The sequence below is a fragment of the Nerophis ophidion genome, linkage group LG12 (genome assembly GCF_033978795.1).
Source record: "Nerophis ophidion isolate RoL-2023_Sa linkage group LG12, RoL_Noph_v1.0, whole genome shotgun sequence".
In the NCBI taxonomy this organism is placed as follows: domain Eukaryota; kingdom Metazoa; phylum Chordata; class Actinopteri; order Syngnathiformes; family Syngnathidae; genus Nerophis; species Nerophis ophidion.
In genome coordinates, this window is record NC_084622.1 from 15,006,964 (window position 1) to 15,026,445 (window position 19,482).

Below are 19,482 nucleotides of genomic sequence, written 5' to 3' on the forward strand. Positions count from 1 at the left end.
TATTTAGAGCAGTGGTCCCCAACCTTATTGTATCTGCAGACCGGTCAACGCTTAATACTTGGTCCCGCGGCCCGGTGGGGTGTCCTTTTTTTTTTTTTTTTTTCTTTGTCATGAAAAAGGGACGTTTTTGTCATGAAAAGGGGAGGTTTTTGTGGTTGGTGCACTAATTGTAAGTGTATATTGTGTTTTTTATGTTGATTTAATAAAAAAAAAAATATATATATATTTTTTTTTATTTCATTTTTTTTTTTTATTTACTTGTTTTTAAATAAAAATTCTTCTGCGCGTGGCCCGAATGGTACCGGGCCGCAGAATAATTTTTATTTAAAAAAAAAATAATAATAATAATTAAATAATGATTTAGAGCACCATGATGACAAGCAAGGGCGTAGTTCCGCAATCTGACGCTGGGGTCGCGGTGACGTCATCCACATGTGCTCCATGTGATTCAGACGTGCGTCGACCTGTGTGTGCGTGTGCGTGTGCGTGTGCGTGTGCGTGTGTGTGTGTGAGATGTACAGCACACACACACGCACACACATAGAGTCAGCGCCCCACGAAAGATGTCTGCCAGCTCGGCCAAAGGCAAAAAGGACGAGTCTTTCCTCGGCCGACTCGGAGGCTCGCTGGTCCGCAGGAAGAAAGCCAAAGAAGGTGAGGATACACAAATGTTGTATTTATTCATCTTGTTCATTCATTTGCAAATACCTCGTCTGTTTGGTATTTGCTGTGTTTACATCAGTCACGTGCTTAGCGATCAATGACCTTATCATTGATGATGATGACTGTAATATTCTTTTCAAGGTCGCACACACTCACTGCTAACATGACTCTAGTCATGTTTACTTTCAGACACAATACTCACTTCAGCTCGTGTTTGTGTGTGTGTGCGTGTGTGTGTGTGTGCGTGTGTGTGCGTGTGTGTGTGTGTGTGTGTGTGTGTGTGTGTGTGTGTGTGTGTGTGTGTGGGTGGGTGGTAAAAGACAGCTGCAAGCTTTAAGACCTCACTGAGCAAATGTGTGTGTTTGTGTTTGTTTGGTGTCCACCATGCAGTCCACGTACTAATTCTACAAACCCCGTTTCCATATGAGTTGGGAAATTGTGTTAGATGTAAATATAAACGGAATACAATGATTTTCAAATCCTTTTCAACCCATATTCAGTTGAATGCACTACAAAGACAACATATTTGATGTTCAAACTCATAAACTTTATTTTTTTTGCAAATAATAATTAACTTAGAATTTCATGGCTGCAACACGTGACAAAGTAGTTGGGAAAGGGCATGTTCACCACAGTGTTACATCACCTTTTCTTTTAACAACACTCAATAAACGTTTGGGAACTGAGGAAACTATTTGTTGAAGCTTTGAAAGTGGAATTATTTCCCAAATAATAGTTAACTTAGAATTTCATAGCTGCAACACGTGACAAAGTAGTTGTCACTTTTTCTTTTGACAACACTCAATAAACGTTTGGGAACTGAGGAAACTAATTGTTGAAGCTTTGAAAGTGGAATTCTTTCCCGTTCTTGTTTTATGGAGAGCTTCAGTCGTTCCACAGTCCGGGGTCTCCGCTGTCGTATTTTACGCTTCATAATGCGCCACACATTTTCCATGGGAGACAGGTCTGGACTGCAGGCGGGCCAGGAAACTACCCTCACTCTTTCACTACGAAGCCACGCTGTTGTAACACTTGTCTTGCTGAAATAAGCAGGGGCGTCCATGATAACGTTGCTTGGATGACAACATATGTTGTTCCAAAACCTGTATGTACCTTTCAGCATTAATGGTGCCTTTACAGATGTGTAAGTTACCCATGCCTTGGGCATTAATACACCCCCATACCATCACTGATGCTGGGATTTCAACTTTGCGCCTATAACAATCCGGATGGTTATTTTCCTCTTTGTTCCGGAGGACACCACGTCCACAATTTCCAAATATAATTTGAAATGTGGACTTGTGAGACCACAGAACACCTTTCCACTTTCCATCAGTCCATCTTAGATGAGCTCGGGCCCAGCCAAGCCGGCGGCATTTCAGGATATTGTTGATAAATGGGTTTGGCTTTGCATAGTAGAGTTTTAACTTGCACTTACAGATGTAGCGACCAACTGTATTTACTGTCAGTCGTTTTATGAAGTGTTCCTGAGCCAATGTGGTGATATCCTTGACACACTGATGTCGGTTTTTGATGCAGTACCGCCTGAGGGACCAAAGGTCCGTAATATCATCGCTTAAGTGCAGTGATTTCTCCAGATTCTCTGAACCTTTTGATGATTTTACGGACCGTAGATGGTAAAATCCCTAAATTCCTTGCAATAGTTCGTTGAGAAATGTTGTTCTAAAACTGTTCGACAATTTGCTTAAAAATTGGTGACCCTCACTCCATCCTTGTTTGTGAATTACTTAGCATTTCATGGAAGCTGCTTTTATACCCAATCATGGCACCCACCTGTTCCCAATTAGCCTGCACACCTGTGGGATGTTCCATATAAGTGTTTGATGAGCATTCCTCAACTTTATCAGTACGGTAACACTCCAATAAGTTTTTTAACTTGTTTATGTCGGGGGCCTTGTTAATCAATTCATGGTACTGTATATATTCCCTGCATACACCACTACTGTATATATTCCCTGCATTCACTACTACTGTATATATTCCCTGCATACACTACTACTGTATATATTCCCTGCATACACTACTACTGTATATATTCCCTGTATACACCACTATTGTATATATTCCCTGCATAAACTACTACTGTATATATTCCCTGCATACACCACTACTGTATTTACTGTATATATTCCCTGCATACATTACTGCTGTATATATTCCCAACATACACCACTACTGTATATATTCCCTGCATAGACTACTACTGTATATATTCCCTGCATACACTACTACTGTATATATTCTCTGCATACACTACTACTGTATATATTCCCTGCATACACTACTTCTGTATATATTCCCTGCATAAACTACTACTGTATATATTTCCTGCATACACCACTACTGTATATATTCCCTGTATACACCACTACTGTATATATTCCCTGCATAAACTATTACTGTATATATTCCCTGCATACATCACTACTGTATATATTCCTTGAATACACCACTATTGTATGTACTGTATTTATTCCCTGCATACACCACTACTGTATATATTCCCTGTATACACCACTACTGTATATATTCCCTGCATAAACTACTACTCTATATATTCAGTGCATAAACTACTACTGTATATATTCCCTGCATACACTACTACTATATATATTCCCTGCATACACTACTACTGTATATATTCCCTGCATACACTACTACTGTATATATTCCCTGCATAAACTACTACTGTATACATTCCCTGCATACACTACTTCTGTATATATTCCCTGCATAAACTACTACTGTATTCATTCCCTGCATACACCACTACTGTATATATTCCCTGCATAAACTACTACTGTATATATTCCCTGCATACACCACTACTGTATATATTCCCTGCATACACCACTATTGTATGTACTGTATTTATTCCCTGCATACACCACTACTGTATATATTCCCTGCATAAACTACTACTGTATATATTCCCTGCATACACCACTACTGTATATATTCCCTGCATATACCACTATTGTATGTACTGTATTTATTCCCTGCATACACCACGACTGTATATATTCCCTGTATACACCACTACTGTATATATTCCCTGCATAAACTACTACTGTATATATTCCCTGCATACACTACTACTGTATACATTCCCTGCATAAACTACTACTGTATATATTCCCTGCATACACTACTTCTGTATATATTCCCTGCATAAACTACTACTGTATATATTCCCTGCATACACCACTACTGTATATATTCCCTGCATAAACTACTACTGTATATATTCCCTGTATACACCACTACTGTATTTATTCCCTGCATACACCACTACTGTATATATTCCCTGTATACACCACTACTGTATATATTCCCTGCATACACTACTACTGTATATATTCCCTGTATACACCACTACTGTATATATTCCCTGCATACACTACTACTGTATATATTCCCTGCATACACTACTACTGTATATATTCCCTGCATACACTACTGATGTATATATTCCCTGCATAAACTACTACTGTATATATTCCCTGCATACACTACTACTGTATATATTCCCTGCATAAACTACTACTGTATATATTCCCTGCATAAACTACTACTGTATATATTCCCTGCATACACTACTACTGTATATATTCCCTGCATAAACTACTACTGTATATATTCCCTGCATACACCACTACTGTATGTACTGTATATATTCCCTGTATACACCACTACTGTATATATTTTCTGTATACAGCACTACTGTATATATTCCCTGCATACTGTATGGGCCTATGCTATTGTGGATGCTACACTATGTATGTACTGTATATAAATGTACAGTGTGGACTACAGCTGAAGCAATGGAATATTTTAGTTATCAAGTAATTCTACCGAATATCCCGATCGATTAATCGAGTAATCAAATAAATCGTATTTTTCGCCTAATTGTATATATACATTTTTTTTGTCCTGTCCAGCTTCTCAGAAAAATCACATAGTAGATGTAGATGTAGGTGATCTATATCTGCTGTACAAATGTAATTTCCATAAGAGAAGTGTAGGATATTTCTCTTGTTGCCTTATTTGTATTTTGACTTTATTAAATGGATTTATATTATTATTTGGAGCTGCCGGGCTGTAGCAATATTTTTGCCTAATTAAGCTTTAATTATACATGTTAAGATCTGCCCTCAATTATTGCGTTTGGCCTAATTGTCTTTTATTTCCTAAACACCTGATTTCATTATTGAAGGCTGACACGCACAGCTGAAATGCGTCCGTGGTTGATTGTGCCGATTTGTGTGTGCTAATTCAAACAGGTGCGCTCACAGCCCTATGTTAAAGTTCAAGTGCCATTGATTGTCACACACACACACACACACACACAAACACACACACACACACACTAGTTATTGTCTCTCGTGCGTTTTTGAGGATTATTATACGCTGCAGTTTAAATGCTGGTTTCGCCACTCAAATCCTCTGAGCTGTTTTCAAGCCGCCAACAATACATAAACAATACAACAAGACAAAACACTTCATAATGACGACAACAGTTTTACATTTTAAGAATGCAATATAGTTCATTGCATTCTTTCTTGCAAAATAGTCATCAATGTTCATTTTGCCATCATGATAAATATATCATATTTACTAGTTCAAAATTACCATTAACATAAAACTATATTCTTAGTATCAAAAATAAAACAGTTTTCATGATATCAAAAATAAAAACTGGATTAAGTAGTGCCTCTAATACTGCATTTGAAATGTGCAACCAGTGGTGAGTCACCACCAAGTAGTCTCTCAGATTTACCCCCCGTCTGAGCACCCACTGGCAGGAATGTAGAGCAGTGCCTATGCTATAGAGAAGTGGTCTAAATTTTTTGTATTTTTTGTATTTTTTTATTAAATCAACATAAAAAACACAAGATACACTTACAATTAGTGAACCAACCCCCAAAAAACCTCCCTTTTTCATTAATGTGGCTTGGCATTGTCTTGCTGAAATAAGCAGGGGCGTCCATGAAAAACACGGCGCTTAGATGGCAGCATATGTTGTTCCAAAACCTGTATGTACCTTTCAGCATTAATGGTGCCTTCACAGATGTGTAAGTTAGCCATGCCTTGGGCACTAATGCACCCCCATACCATCACAGATGCTGGCTTTTGAACTTTGCGTCGATAACAGTCTGGATGGTTCGCTTCCCCTTAGGTCCGGATGACACGATGTCGAATATTTCCAAAAACAATTTGAAAGGTGGACTCGTCAGACCACAGAACACTTTTCCACTTTGTATCAGTCCATCTGAGATGATCTCGGGCCCAGAGAAGCCGGCGGTGTTTCTGGATGTTGTTGATAAATGGATTTCGCTTTGCATAGTAGAGCTTTAACTTGCACTTGCTTACTTGCTTATGGTAGTCCATCGTATCCGATGATGACTTCCACTTCTTTTATTGGTGGGTTTTGAGGTGACTAAAAGTCCAATCCGAGAGCCACATGGTCTATTGCAATGGGGGCATATGAAGATAGTGTTTGTTGTGGTCTTGGCTGCAAGGCCCATCTTCCTCCTCTGGCATTTCCCTTCCTTTGCTGCTCTTTTCTCCTCTTCAAAATGTTGAAGTCCTTCATGACAAAGTTGCCTCCAGAGAGGGCGATCTGAGGCAGAGCTTTCCAGCTGTGTGTGTTGTATTCCACACCTCTTGAGAGTTATTTTCAATTGGTCCTTATATCTCCGCTTTTGGCCTCCTGCAGATCTCTGGCCACGATGAAGTTGACCATACAGTAGTTGTCGCGGAAGTCTATCAACAGGCATTCTGATGGTGTGGCCGGTCCATCGCAATTGGTACTTGAGTAAAGTGGCCTCCATGCTCTTGGTACCAGTTTTGCTAAGGACTTCCGTGTGTGGCACACGATCACGCCATGTCAGCCCAAGGATCCGCTGGAGACACTTGATGTGAAAGTTCTCCAGCTGTTGGATGTGGCGGCGATACAGGGTCCAAGCAGGGTCCAAACAATTTGAAATGTGGACTCGTCAGACCACAGAACACTTTTCCACTTTGCATCAGTCCATCTTGGATGATCTCGGGCCCAGAGAAGCCGGTGGTGTTTCTGGATGTTGTTGATAAATGGCTTTCGCTTTGCATAGTAGAGCTTTAACTTGCACTTACAGATGTAGCGACGAACTGTATTTAGTGACAGTGGTTTTCTGAAGTGTTCCTGAGCCCATGTGGCGATATCCTTTAGAGATTGATGTCGGTTTTTGATACAATGCCGTCTGAGGGATCGAAGGTCACGGTCATTCAATGTTGGTTTTCGGCCATGCCGCTTACGTGGAGTGATTTCTCCAGATTCTCTGAACCTTTTGATGATATTATGGACCGTAGATGTTGAAATCCCTAAATTTCTTGCAATTGCACTTTGAGAAACGTTGTTCTTAAACTGTTTGACTATTTGCTCACGCATTTGTGGACAAAGGGGTGTACCTCGCCCCATCCTTTCTTGTGAAATACTGAGCATTTTTTGGGAAGCTGCTTTTTATACCCAATCATGGCACCCACCTGTTCCCAGTTAGCCTGCACACCTGTGGGATGTTCCATATAAGTGTTTGATGAGCTTTCCTCAACTTTATCAGTATTTGTTGCCACCTTTCCCAACTTCTTTGTCACGTGTTGCTGGCATTAAATTCTAAAGTTAATGATTATTTGCATTAATGGTGCCTTCACAGATGTGTAAGTTACCCATGCCTTGGGCACTAATGCACCCCCATACCATCACAGATGCTGGCTTTTGAACTTTGCGTCGATAACAGTCTGGATGGTTCGCTTCCCCTTAGGTCCGGATGACACGATGTCGAATATTTCCAAAAACGATTTGAAATGTGGACTCGTCAGACCACAGAACACTTTTTCACTTTGCATCAGTCAGTCTTAGATGATCTCGGGCCCAGAGAAGCCGGCGGCGTTTCTGGATGTTGTTGATAAATGGCTTTCGCTTCGCATAGTAGAGCTTTAACTTGCACTTACAGATGTAGTGACGAACTGTATTTAGTGACAGTGGTTTTCTGAAGTATTCCTGAGCCCATGTGGCGATATCCTTTAGAGATTGATGTCGGTTTTTGATACAGTGCCATCTGAGGGATCGAATGTCACGGTCATTCAATGTTGGTTTCCGGCCATGCCGCTTACGTGGAGTGATTTCTCCAGATTTTCTGAACATTTTGATAATATTATGGAGCGTAGATGTTGAAATCCCTAAATTTCTTGCAATTGCACTTTGAGAAACGTTGTTCTTAAACTGTTTGACTATTTGCTCACGCAGTTGTGGACAAAGGGGTGTACCTCGCCCCATCCTTTCTTGTGAAAGACTGAGCTTTTTTTGGGAAGCTGTTTTTATACCCAATCAAGTGTTTGATGAGCATTCCTAAACTTTCTCAGTATTTATTGCCACCTTTGCCAACTTCTTTGTCACGTGTTGCTGGCATTAAATGATAAAGTTAATGATTATTTGCACATAAAATAAATGTTTATCAGTTTGAACATCAAATATGTTGTCTTTGTAGCATATTCAACTGAATATGAGTTGAAATTGATTTGCAAATCATTGTATTCCGTTTATATTTGCATCGAACACAATTCCCCAACTCATATGGAAACAGGGTTTGTACATGTAAGGATTATTAATAGGAAGTAGGCTGCTGCTGTTGTGGTTTCACATCGGGTGTGGTGACTTGCTTCTGGAGAGGAAACACCCTGAAAAGATGAGTTGCATTAGGATATATTGCATAACTTTATTCTGAAATATTGTCATGTTATTCTTTCGGCCTCTACTTCAAGTTGTCTGCAGGACCACAGATAGCTGCCAAGTCCTTCTCTCGCTCGCACACTTCACATGCTTGGCCATGCAGAGAAGTGACAGGAAGTGTGCGTATCTCAGAATGACGCCCAAGAGATGCTTCACATCCTATCAGATAGTGCACAACATGTAACTTCTACTTACAGTACTTACATTACTTCCACATATCCAGTACACATGCTGCATGCTGGGAGCAGTAAGTAGTATTTTCATGTTGCTATTTTTTTTTTTTTTCGTCCTTTCCAGCTTCTCAGGCAAATCATTTAGTTGATGTAAATGACCATATCGGCTGTTCAGATTTACTTTACAAAAGAGAAGTGTAAGATACTTCTCTTGTTGTCTTATTTGAATGTGACTTTATTAAATGTATTTATATTATCATTTGGTGCAGCCGGGCCGGAGCAGGAGGGGATAGAAAGAGAAAAAAAGGAAGACAGAGGGGGAAATTGTGGGGATAAGAGGGGGATTAGACAGAGAGACAAAAACAACAACAGCAAATACAACAATAACAACAACAACAATAGAACAACACCAGCACATACATAATATGTACAAATATGATCGTAAAAGTGATAGCAAATAAGCAGTTAGTGAAATAAATAATATAGTAATGACAATGAGCATTTTTACACTGAAACTGGAGCAATACAAATACCAATAGAAAAAGTGCCATTGATCATGAACAAAACCAATAGATTACCTCTATTATCAACAATAAAGTTGTTCAAATGCAACGATACGTATACATAATGATAGCTAGAAAGATAATTTAAAAAAATAAATGAATAAAAAAAAGAAAAGAAAAAAGAAAAAAGAAGAAGGAATACCGAAAGATGAAAGAGAAGAGAGAGAGGCAACCTACATTAATGTTGTAGATTGTTATAGTAACTGTCAATATGCCTTGTGTTACCCAGTTTACCCTAGGGCAATATATGTTTGATGAAACATGATTATGTGCATGAGTGTATGTATGTATATGTACTTGTATATCAATCAATCAATCAATGTTTACTTATATAGCCCTAAATCACTAGTGTCTCAAAGGGCTCCACAAACCACTACGACATCCTCGGTAGGCCCACATAAGGGCAAGGAAAACTCACACCCAGTGGGACATCGGTGACAATAATGACCCAGTGGGACGTCGGTGACAATGATGACTATGAGAACCTTGGAGAAGAGGAAAGCAATGGATGTCGAGCGGATCTAACTTGATACTGTGAAAGTTCAATCCATAATGGATCCAACACAGTCGCGAGAGTCCAGGTCAAAGCGGATCCAACACAGCAGCGAGAGTCCCATTCACAGCGGAGCCAGCAGGAAACCATCCCAAGCGGAGGTGGATCAGCAGCGCAGAGATGTCCGCAGCCGATACACAGGCAAGCAGTACATGGCCACCGGATCGGACCGGACCCCCTCCACAAGGGAGAGTCGGACCGCACCCCCTCCACAAGGGAGAGTGGGACATGGAAGAAAAAGAAAGGAAACGGCAGATCAACTGGTCTAAAAAGGGAGTCTATTTAAAGGCTAGAGTATACAATGAGTTTTAAGGTGAGACTTAAATGCTTCTACTGAGGTGGCATCTCGATCTGTTACCGGGAGGGCATTCCAAAGTACTGGAGCCCGAACGGAAAACGCTCTATATCCCGCAGACTTTTTTTGGGCTTTGGGAATCACTAATAAGCCGGAGTCCTTTGAACGCAGATTTCTTGCCGGGACATATGGTACAATACAATCGGCAAGATAGGATGGAGCTAGACCGTGTAGTATTTTATACGTAAGTAGTAAAACCTTAAAGTCACATCTTAAGTGCACAGGAAGCCAGTGCAGGTGAGCCAGTACAGGCGTAATGTGATCAAACTTTCTTGTTCTTGTCAAAAGTCTAGCAGCCGCATTCTGTACCAACTGTAATCTTTTAATGCTAGACATGGGGAGACCCGAAAATAATATGTTACAGTAGTCGAGGCGAGACGTAACAAACACATGGATAATGATCTCAGCGTCTTTAGTGGACAAAATGGAGCGAATTTTAGCGATATTACGGAGATGAAAGAAGGCCGTTTTAGTAACGCTTTTAATGTGTGCCTCAAAGGAGAGAGTTGGGTCAAAGATAATACCCAGATTCTTTACCGTGTCGCCTTGTTTAATTGTTTGGTTGCCAAATGTTAGAGTTGTATTATTAAATAGAGTTCGGTGTCTAGCAGGACCGATAATCAGCATTTCCGTTTTTTGGGCGTTGAGTTGCAAAAAGTTAGCGGACATCCATTGTTTAATTTCATTAAGACACGCCTCCAGCTGACTACAATCCGGCGTGCTGGTCAGCTTTAGGGGCATGTAGAGTTGGGTGTCATCAGCATAACAGTGAAAGCTAACACCGTATTTGGGTATGATGTCACCTAGCGGCAGCATGTAGATGCTGAAGAGTGCAGGGCCAAGGACCGAACCCTGGGGAACTCCACACGTTACCTTAACATAGTCCGAGGTCACATTGTTATGGGAGACACACTGCATCCTATCAGTAAGATAAGAGTTAAACCAAGACAGGGCTAAGTCTGACATACCAATTCGTGTTTTGATACGTTCTAATAAAATATTATGATCGACGGTATCGAAAGCAGCACTAAGATCGAGGAGCAGCAACATAAATGACGCATCAGAATCCATCGTTAGCAATAGATCATTAGTCATTTTTGTGAGAGCTGTCTCCGTGGAGTGATTTGCCCTGAAACCGGATTGAAAGGTTTCACATAGATTGTTAGACGCTAAGTGTTCATTTAACTGGTCCGCAACAATTTTTTCGAGGATTTTTTAAATAAAGGGAAGGTGAGACACCGGTCGGTAGTTTACCATGAGGTCAGGATCGAGGTTAGGTCTTTTAAGAAGAGGATGAATAACCACTTTTTTTAATGCTAGGGGAACAGTGCCCGAGGAAAGTGATAAGTTTATAATATTTAGCACTGATGGACCTAATAATACAAAGAGCTCCTTGATCAGTTTCCCAGGAAGAGGGTCAAGTAAACATGTTGTTTGTTTTATTCCATTTACACGTTGTAACAATTCCTCTAATGTTATTTCCTCAAAACGAGAGAAACTATTTTGGAGGGCAGTATCCGCCGTATATACCATCGTATCAGTGTTAATAGAACCCCGTTGTAGCTGGGACGCATTGTCTTTAATCTCCTTTCTAATGACTTCAATTTTCTTACTAAAGAATTGCATAAAGTCATCAGCTGAGTGGGTTGAGCTACTGGAAGGGGTCCCTTGTTGGGTTAGCGATGCTACCGTACTAAACAAAAATTTAGGATCGTTTTTATTACGGTGGATGAGATTTGAGTAATATTTAGCTTTAGCTAAGGTAAGCATGCGTTTATAAGTTATTAAACCATCACTCCGTGCTTGATGGTGCACCTCAAGTTTAGTCGTGCGCCATTTGCGTTCCAGCTTTCTACATAATAATTTCTGAGCTCTAGTTTCTTCTGTAAACCACGGGGTGCGCTTTTTTGGATCCTTTTTTAACTTTAGCGGTGCTATGTTATCAATGGTTTCGCGCAGGGCGTCATTAAAGTTGTTAGTGAGGTTATCAATAGAGCCCACATATTTTGGGAATGGTGCCATTACCGAGGGCAGTAGGTCAGCAAGAGTTGTCGTTGTGGCCGTATTAATGTTGCGGCTGCTATAGCAGTTATTATTATTATTAGTTTGACGAACATGCGTCTGAACCTCGAATTTTATAAGGTAATGATCGGACAATACTTTAGTATACGGGAGTATCGTAACTTTGGAAACGGTGATACCCCTGACAGGCACTAGGTCTGTCGTATTACCGTTGCGATGCGTGGGTTCATTTATTATTTGTGTGAGACCACAGCTATCAATTATAGTCTGGAGCGCTACGCACGGTGGGTCCGATGGGGTATTCATATGGATATTAAAGTCCCTCATTATGATTATATTATCGGCGTGTGTCACTAGATCAGCAACGAACTCTGAGAATTCATTGATAAAGTCCGAATAGGGCCCTGGGGGGCGGTAGATAACAGCCAGGTGTAGAGGCAGCGGTGTGACAGACCTCATAGTAAGCACCTCAAACGATTTATATTTATTATTTATGTTAGGACTAAGGTTAAAGTTTTCGTTGTATATTAGTGCGACCCCCCCCACCCCTTTTAAGCGGACGGGCAATATGCGCATGTGTAAAGTTAGGAGGACATGCCTCATTTAGCGCAAAAAAGTCGTTTGGTTTAAGCCAGGTTTCGCTGAGACCGATGACATTAAGATTGTTGTCTCTGATGATATCATTAACTAACAACGTTTTGGGAGACAATGATCTTATGTTTAAAAAACCTATATTATCGGTAGTCGGCTGTTTTAGGGAATTTTTGATCAAATTATCCGTAGTAGCAATATTAATAATGTTGTGTTTATTATGCCCAGTGCATTTAGTATAATTACAACCATATCTAGGAATTGATACGACGCGAATTTTTCGATTGTTTGATTGTTGCTTTGATAAACTGCACGCATCATGGTTAGCTTCCTCAGTAACGGGGATTTTCCGATTGTTTGTTTGTTGCTTTGATAAACTGCACGCATCATGGTTAGCCACCTCGGTAAAACACATGTCCAACTCTGAAACACTCAAAGCAGAAAAAACTTGTTCTAATTTAACTGACTCCTTACCCAGACCAGTAGTTTCGCATCCTTTATTTAAATCCGGCTGCAGGATGGAGGGAAGTGGTGTTCTGTGGGGATTAGCCTTCTGCTTTGTTTTTAGCCCCGCTCGACATCCGCGTTTCCGATCACACCGCTGGCGTCTGCTCCGTAGACGGCCCCCGCTGCTACTATACTCCCTTGCTTCACGGGCCGCTGGATGTAGCCGCCGCAGCACTCCCGTGCTAGTTAGCACGTCCAGCAAGCACGCGTCTATCAGTCCAAAACGGCCCGATATGTCCATATCCAGAAGTGTCTGGCGGTCGTACGTGATCACGGAGTGACCACGATGCGAGCCAGCCATGAAGTCTGCAGAACTGTCCAGCATTTCCGCCAAATGTTCCATCTTTAGCAAGAGCTCCGCAGTGTCGCAGCCCGTCTGGGCGCCGCTATGAACAGAATGTGTATATGAATGTTTGTACAGTAAATGTATATGTACAGTATATGTATGTTTGTTTGTACAGTGAATGTATATGTACAGTATGTGTATGTTCGTACCGTGAATGTGCGCGTGGATGGACGGACTTGGAGTATGTAGATATGTAATGTATTTGTGTATGTATGTGGGAGCGTAGGTACCAATGTATGGACGTTTGTATGTATGAGTAACGGTGTGTGTTGTGTTAGTATATGTGTGTTTGTATGTACAATATATTTGACCCCTAGTGTGCGTGGGAGCCAGAGTGCGGACCCAGCCGCCCAGAGAGCCCAACCCAAACAGCAGGTGTGGCGCCCAGGGAACCAGGGATCACCCGCCCCACGCAGCCAGGCCGGCCAGCGGCGGCAGACAGACACGCCCGTCTATTTTTTATACTTGGCTGCCGGCCGTGTTGATTTTTACTACGTTACCCACAATGCTACTTGTGCTCTATGGAGGGCGTCTTTGCACCGTTGTACTCATCTTTGTATTTATTCCCCAATCATTATTTGTGAGAGAACTGCATTCCTCCTGCACCTCCTTGTCTGGGCCCGTGCTGCTGGAAATAACCAGGCTATTTTTAAGTCTCCTCCATGTACTGCAGCCATATTTATACCTCGTCCCCAGTCTGCAATCTGGTGGTGCAGGGACCTCACTTCAGTAGTGTTACGTTATTCTACAAACCCCGTTTCCATATGAGTTGGGAAAAGGTGCTAGATGTAAATATAAACGGAATACAATGATTTGCAAATCCTTTTCAACCCATATTCAGTTGAATGCACTACAAAGACAAGATATTTGAACTATATATTTTTGTGCAAATGATAATTAACTTAAAATTTCATGGCTGCAACACCTGCCAAAGTAGTTGGGAAAGGGCATGTTCACCACTGTGTTACATCACCTTTTCTTTTAACCACACTCAATAAATGTTTGGGAACTGATGAAACTATTTGTTGAAGCTTTGAAAGTGGAATTCTTTCCCATTCTTGTTTTATGTAGAGCTTCAGTCGTTCAACAGTCCGGGGTCTCCGCTGTCGTGTTTTACGCTTCATAATGTGCCACACATTTTCGATGGGAGACAGGTGTGGACTGCAGGCTGGCCAGGAAAGTACCCGCACTCTTTTACTACAAAACCACGCTGTTGTAACATGTGGCTTGGCATTGTCTTACTGAAATAAGCAGGGGCGTCCATGATAACGTTGCTTGGATGACAACATATGTTGCTACAAAACCTGTATGGACCATTAAGCATTAATGGTGCCTTCACAGATGTGTAAGTTACCCATGCCTTGGGCACTAATACACCCCCATACCATCACAGATGCTGGCTTTTGAACTTTGCACCTATAACAATCCGGATGGTTATTTTCCTCTTTGTTCACGAAAACACCACGTCCACCTTTTCCAAATATAATTTGAAATGTGGACTCGCCAGACCACAGAACACTTTTCCACTTTGCATCAGTCCATCTTAGATGAGCTCGGGCCCAGCCAAGCTGGTGGCGTTTCAGGATATTGTTGATAAATGGGCTTTGCTTTGCATAGTATAGTTTTAACTTGCACTTACAGAAGTAGCAACCAACTCTAGTTACTGACAGTGGTTTTATGAAGTGTTCCTGAGCCCATGCGGTGATATCCTTTACACACTGATGTCGGTTTTTGATGCAGTACCGCCTGAGGGACCAAAGGTCCGTAATATCATCGCTTAAGTGCAGTGATTTCTCCAGATTCTCTGAACCTTTTGATGATTTTACGGACCATAGATGGTAAAATCCCTAAATTCCTTGCAATAGTTCGTTGAGAAATGTTGTTCTAAAACTGTTCGACAATTTGCTTAAAAATTGGTGACCCTCACTCCATCCTTGTTTGTGAATTACTTAGCATTTCATGGAAGCTGCTTTTATACCCAATTATGGCACCCACCTGTTCCCAATTAGCCTGCACACCTGTGGGATGTTCCAAATAAGTGTTTTATGAACATTCTTCAACTTTATCAGTATTTATTGCCACCTTTCCCAACTGTTTTGTCACGTGTTGCCTGCATCAAATTCTAAAGTTAATGATTATTTGCAAAAAAAAAATGTTTATAAGTTTGAACATCAAATATGTTGTCTTTATAGCATATTCAACTGAATATGGGTTGAAAATGATTCGCAAATCATTGTATTCTGTTTATATTTACATCAAATACCATTTCCCAACTCATATGGAAACGAGGTTCGTACTTGTATTATTCTACTTGTATGTACTGGTATTATTGTACTTGTATGCTGCTCACGTCTTTGCCTGGGAATAGTAAAGTCAGAAAAAACAGTAGTAATGCAGAACAGGCTTCACTTCAGTCACTACGTGTTCATGTACAAACCCCGTTTCCATACGAGTTGGGAAATTGTGTTAGATGTAAATGTAAACAGAATACAATGATTTGCAAATCATTTTCAACTCATATTCAGTTAAATATGCTACAAAGACAACATATTTTATGTTCAAACTGATAAAAAAAATTTTTTTGCAAATAATCATTAACTTTACAAATTGATGCAAGCATCAAGTGACAAAGAAGTTGGGAAAAGTGGCAATAAATACTGATAAAGTTGAGGAATGCTCATCAAACACTTATATGGAACATCCCACAGGTGTGCAGGCTAATTGGGAACAGGTGGGTGCCATGATTGGGTATAAAAGCAGCTTCCATGAAATGCTAAGTAATTCACAAACAAAGATGGGCTTTGGGTCACTACTTTATAAGCAATTTTTCGTACAGTTTTAAAACAACATTTCTCAACGAGCTATTGCAAGGAATTTAGGGATTTTACCATCTACGGCCCGTAAAATCATCAAAAAGTTCAGAGAATCTGGAGAAATCACTGCACGTAAACGATGATATTACAGAACTTTGACCCCTCAGGCGGTACTGCATGAAAAACCGACATCAGTGTGTAAAGGATATCACCACATGGGCTCAGGAACACTTTATAAAACCACTGTCTGTAACTACAGTTGGTCGCTAAATCTGTAAGTGCAAGTTAAAAATCTACTATGCAAAGCAAAACCCATTTATCAACAACATCCAGAAATGCCGCCGGCTTGGCTGGGCCCGAGCTCACCTAAGATGAACTGATGCAAAGTGGAAAAGTGTTCTGTGGTCTGACGAGTCCACATTTCAAATTATATTTGAAAACAGAGGACGTGGTGTCCTTCAGAACAGAGAGGAAAATAACCATTCGGATTGTTATAGGCGCAAAGTTGAAAAGCCAGCATGTGTGATGGTATGGGGGTGTATTAGTGCCAAAGGCATGGGTAACTTACACATCTGTGAAGGCACCATTAATGCTGAAAGGTCCATACAGGTTTTGGATATTCAAATGTGTATAGTTTTTATTTGGTTAAAGGTTAAAAAAAATTATCCGGATGTATTTAAAAATAAAAAATAAAACATTTTCATTCAGCTAAATTTGATGGATCCTCTTGGACATTTTAACTACACAAGCAGTTTGCCTACATTTCTGTCTTTGCATTTTATTTAGTTATAATTAATGCCTTGTAGTTTATATTGATTGGCTGCAGGGATCCCAAAGTCCCACTGCCTTATAATTAAGGCGTTGGCTCTTATTTTTGACTTGAAATGACCAAATTTGGTCCTTACGCTGTAAAGTGTTTCCACCGCAGTGGAAATCTGACGTGGAGCAAGAACTAAAATATAAATATATATATATATATATATATATATATATATATATATATATATATATATATATATATATATATATATATATATATATATATATATATATATACATATATATATATATATATATATTGTGAAAAATCCATTTCTGGCTTTGCACTGGATTGAATAAGAGTAATTGTGTCAGCAGTAATCCAGTCAGTGCTTTATTGATTGTCTGCTTGCACTGCAGACATTTGACTGCTTTCATTTACAAAGTCAGTTGTCTTCTTTCAAAAATAATGAACGAAATTCATGCTCGTATGTGACAAATGTGCACAAAAATAAGCTTGATGCTGTGTTTACTTGATATAGGTCAGTGCAGTCTGGCCACTGGGCTTTTAGGTCCAATGTGGCGTCACATGCAAATACTCCCTGCAGTAACTGGAGGTGGGGAGGACAGAAATAAGCACCCCCCTGCTCTTACTCTTACTCCTGCTCCTGCACGTCCAGACACACACTTATTGACAGTGTAGTGTGCATGCGTTTGCTGGCCATCATCATCATCATCTTCCATCAGGACTTTAGAGTGGCGACATGGCCGGGCTGCTTTGCGGAACCAAGAGAAAGAAAGCAGGTAGTTGGATTGGATGGTTATTTGTTTTGCATGATTGAAATGCAGGAAAGGGTAATGTAGCTTTTTTTCTGCTACCTTGGCTGCACAATCTCAGCTGCTTGACTTGACACAGAAGCTGGGCGTAATGGTCCAGGAGGGAGGAAGTGCAGCCATTAGGATGAAATACAGCAATGCTGCTCTGTAATTACTTTGCCAAATGTTGATCCATGTGGAGATTCCTGGCCAAAGTGGAGTATGAGATAGGAAATCTGCAGAAGATGCCTTCCCCTTAAGCACACGTGGCTTTGAAGTTGGAATGATGTGTTGGGTTTGTCAATGTATTGTTGCTTCATTGGAATAATGCATCAACCTCATTTGTATGCAACAGTCGGGCTCGCAATTTCACTCCGAGAAATCTATAACCATTAAAAGGAAAAAAAAACTCCTGTCAGACGTGGATATAGAATTTTTTTTAATTCAATATTACAAACCCCGTTTCCATATGAGTTGGGAAATTGTGTTAAATGTAAATATAAACGGAATACAATGATTTGCAAATCCTTTTCAACCCCTGCTCGTCTGCTAACAGAGACCCGCAGACGTGAGCACATCACCCCTATATTAGCGTCCCTTCACTGGCTCCCTGTGCGTTATCGAATCATTTTAAAGGGGAACATTATCACCAAACCTGTGTAAGCGTCAATATATACCTTGATGGTGCAGAAAAAAGACCATACATTTTTTTAACCGATTTCCGAACTCTAAATGGGTGAATTTTGGTGAATTAAACGCCTTTCTGTTTATCGCGCTGGAGGCGATGACGTCAGAACGTGACGTCGCCGAGGTAACACACCCGCCACTTTCATTTTCAACACATTACAAACACCGGGTCTCAGCTCTGTTATTTTCCGTTTTTTTTAATATTTTTTGGAACCTTGGAGACATCATGCCTCGTCGGTGTGTTGTCGGAGGGTGTAACAACACTAACAGGGAGGGATTCAAGTTGCACCATTGGCCCGAAGATGCCAAAGTGTCTGCCGCCAGACCCCCATTGAATGTACCAGAGTGTCTCCACATTTGACCGGCGATGCTAAAGCAGACATGGCACAGAGATGTATGGATAACCTGCAGATGCATTTGCAACGATAGTCAACGAAATCACAAAGGTGAGTTTTGTTGATTTTGACTGCCAGCTAATCGATGCTAACATGCTACTTACCGGCGGTGCTAAAGCAGACATGGCACAGAGATGTATGGATAAGCTGTAGATGCATTTGCAACTATATTACGTTTCCTTCCACCCACATTTAATGCGAAAAAAACACTTACCAATCGACGGATTCTAGTTGCTCCAGTGTCAAAAGATGCGAAAGTCCTGATCGTTTGGTCCGCACATTTTACCGGCGATGCTAACGCAGCTATCCGGCCATGCTATAGCTATGAATAGCGTCAATAGCTATTCGCTCAATAGCTTTAGTTTCTTCTTCAATATTTTCATACTCCAACCATCTGTTTCAATACATGCGTAATCTGTTGAATCGCTTAAGTCGCTGAAATCCGAGTTT

The 19,482-nt window shown here is 40.6% G+C and overlaps 1 protein-coding gene across 3 annotated transcripts in view; it reads left to right on the plus strand.

Annotated features, from left to right (window-relative positions):
* Positions 1 to 491: 491 nt before the first annotated feature.
* The window catches only part of parvb (parvin, beta), a 50,761-nt gene continuing 31,770 nt past the window's right edge, over positions 492 to 19,482 (plus strand). The window contains exon 1 of one of the 3 annotated variants that reach the window (XM_061916884.1): positions 492 to 654. In XM_061916884.1, coding sequence (XP_061772868.1) covers positions 564 to 654 — 91 coding nt within the window. In that variant the 5' untranslated portion in view covers positions 492 to 563. Of the gene's footprint in view, positions 655 to 8,640; positions 8,700 to 17,801; positions 17,939 to 19,482 lie in introns of those variants that run through there. The other 2 variants (XM_061916886.1, XM_061916885.1) reach the window with 2 other exon arrangements.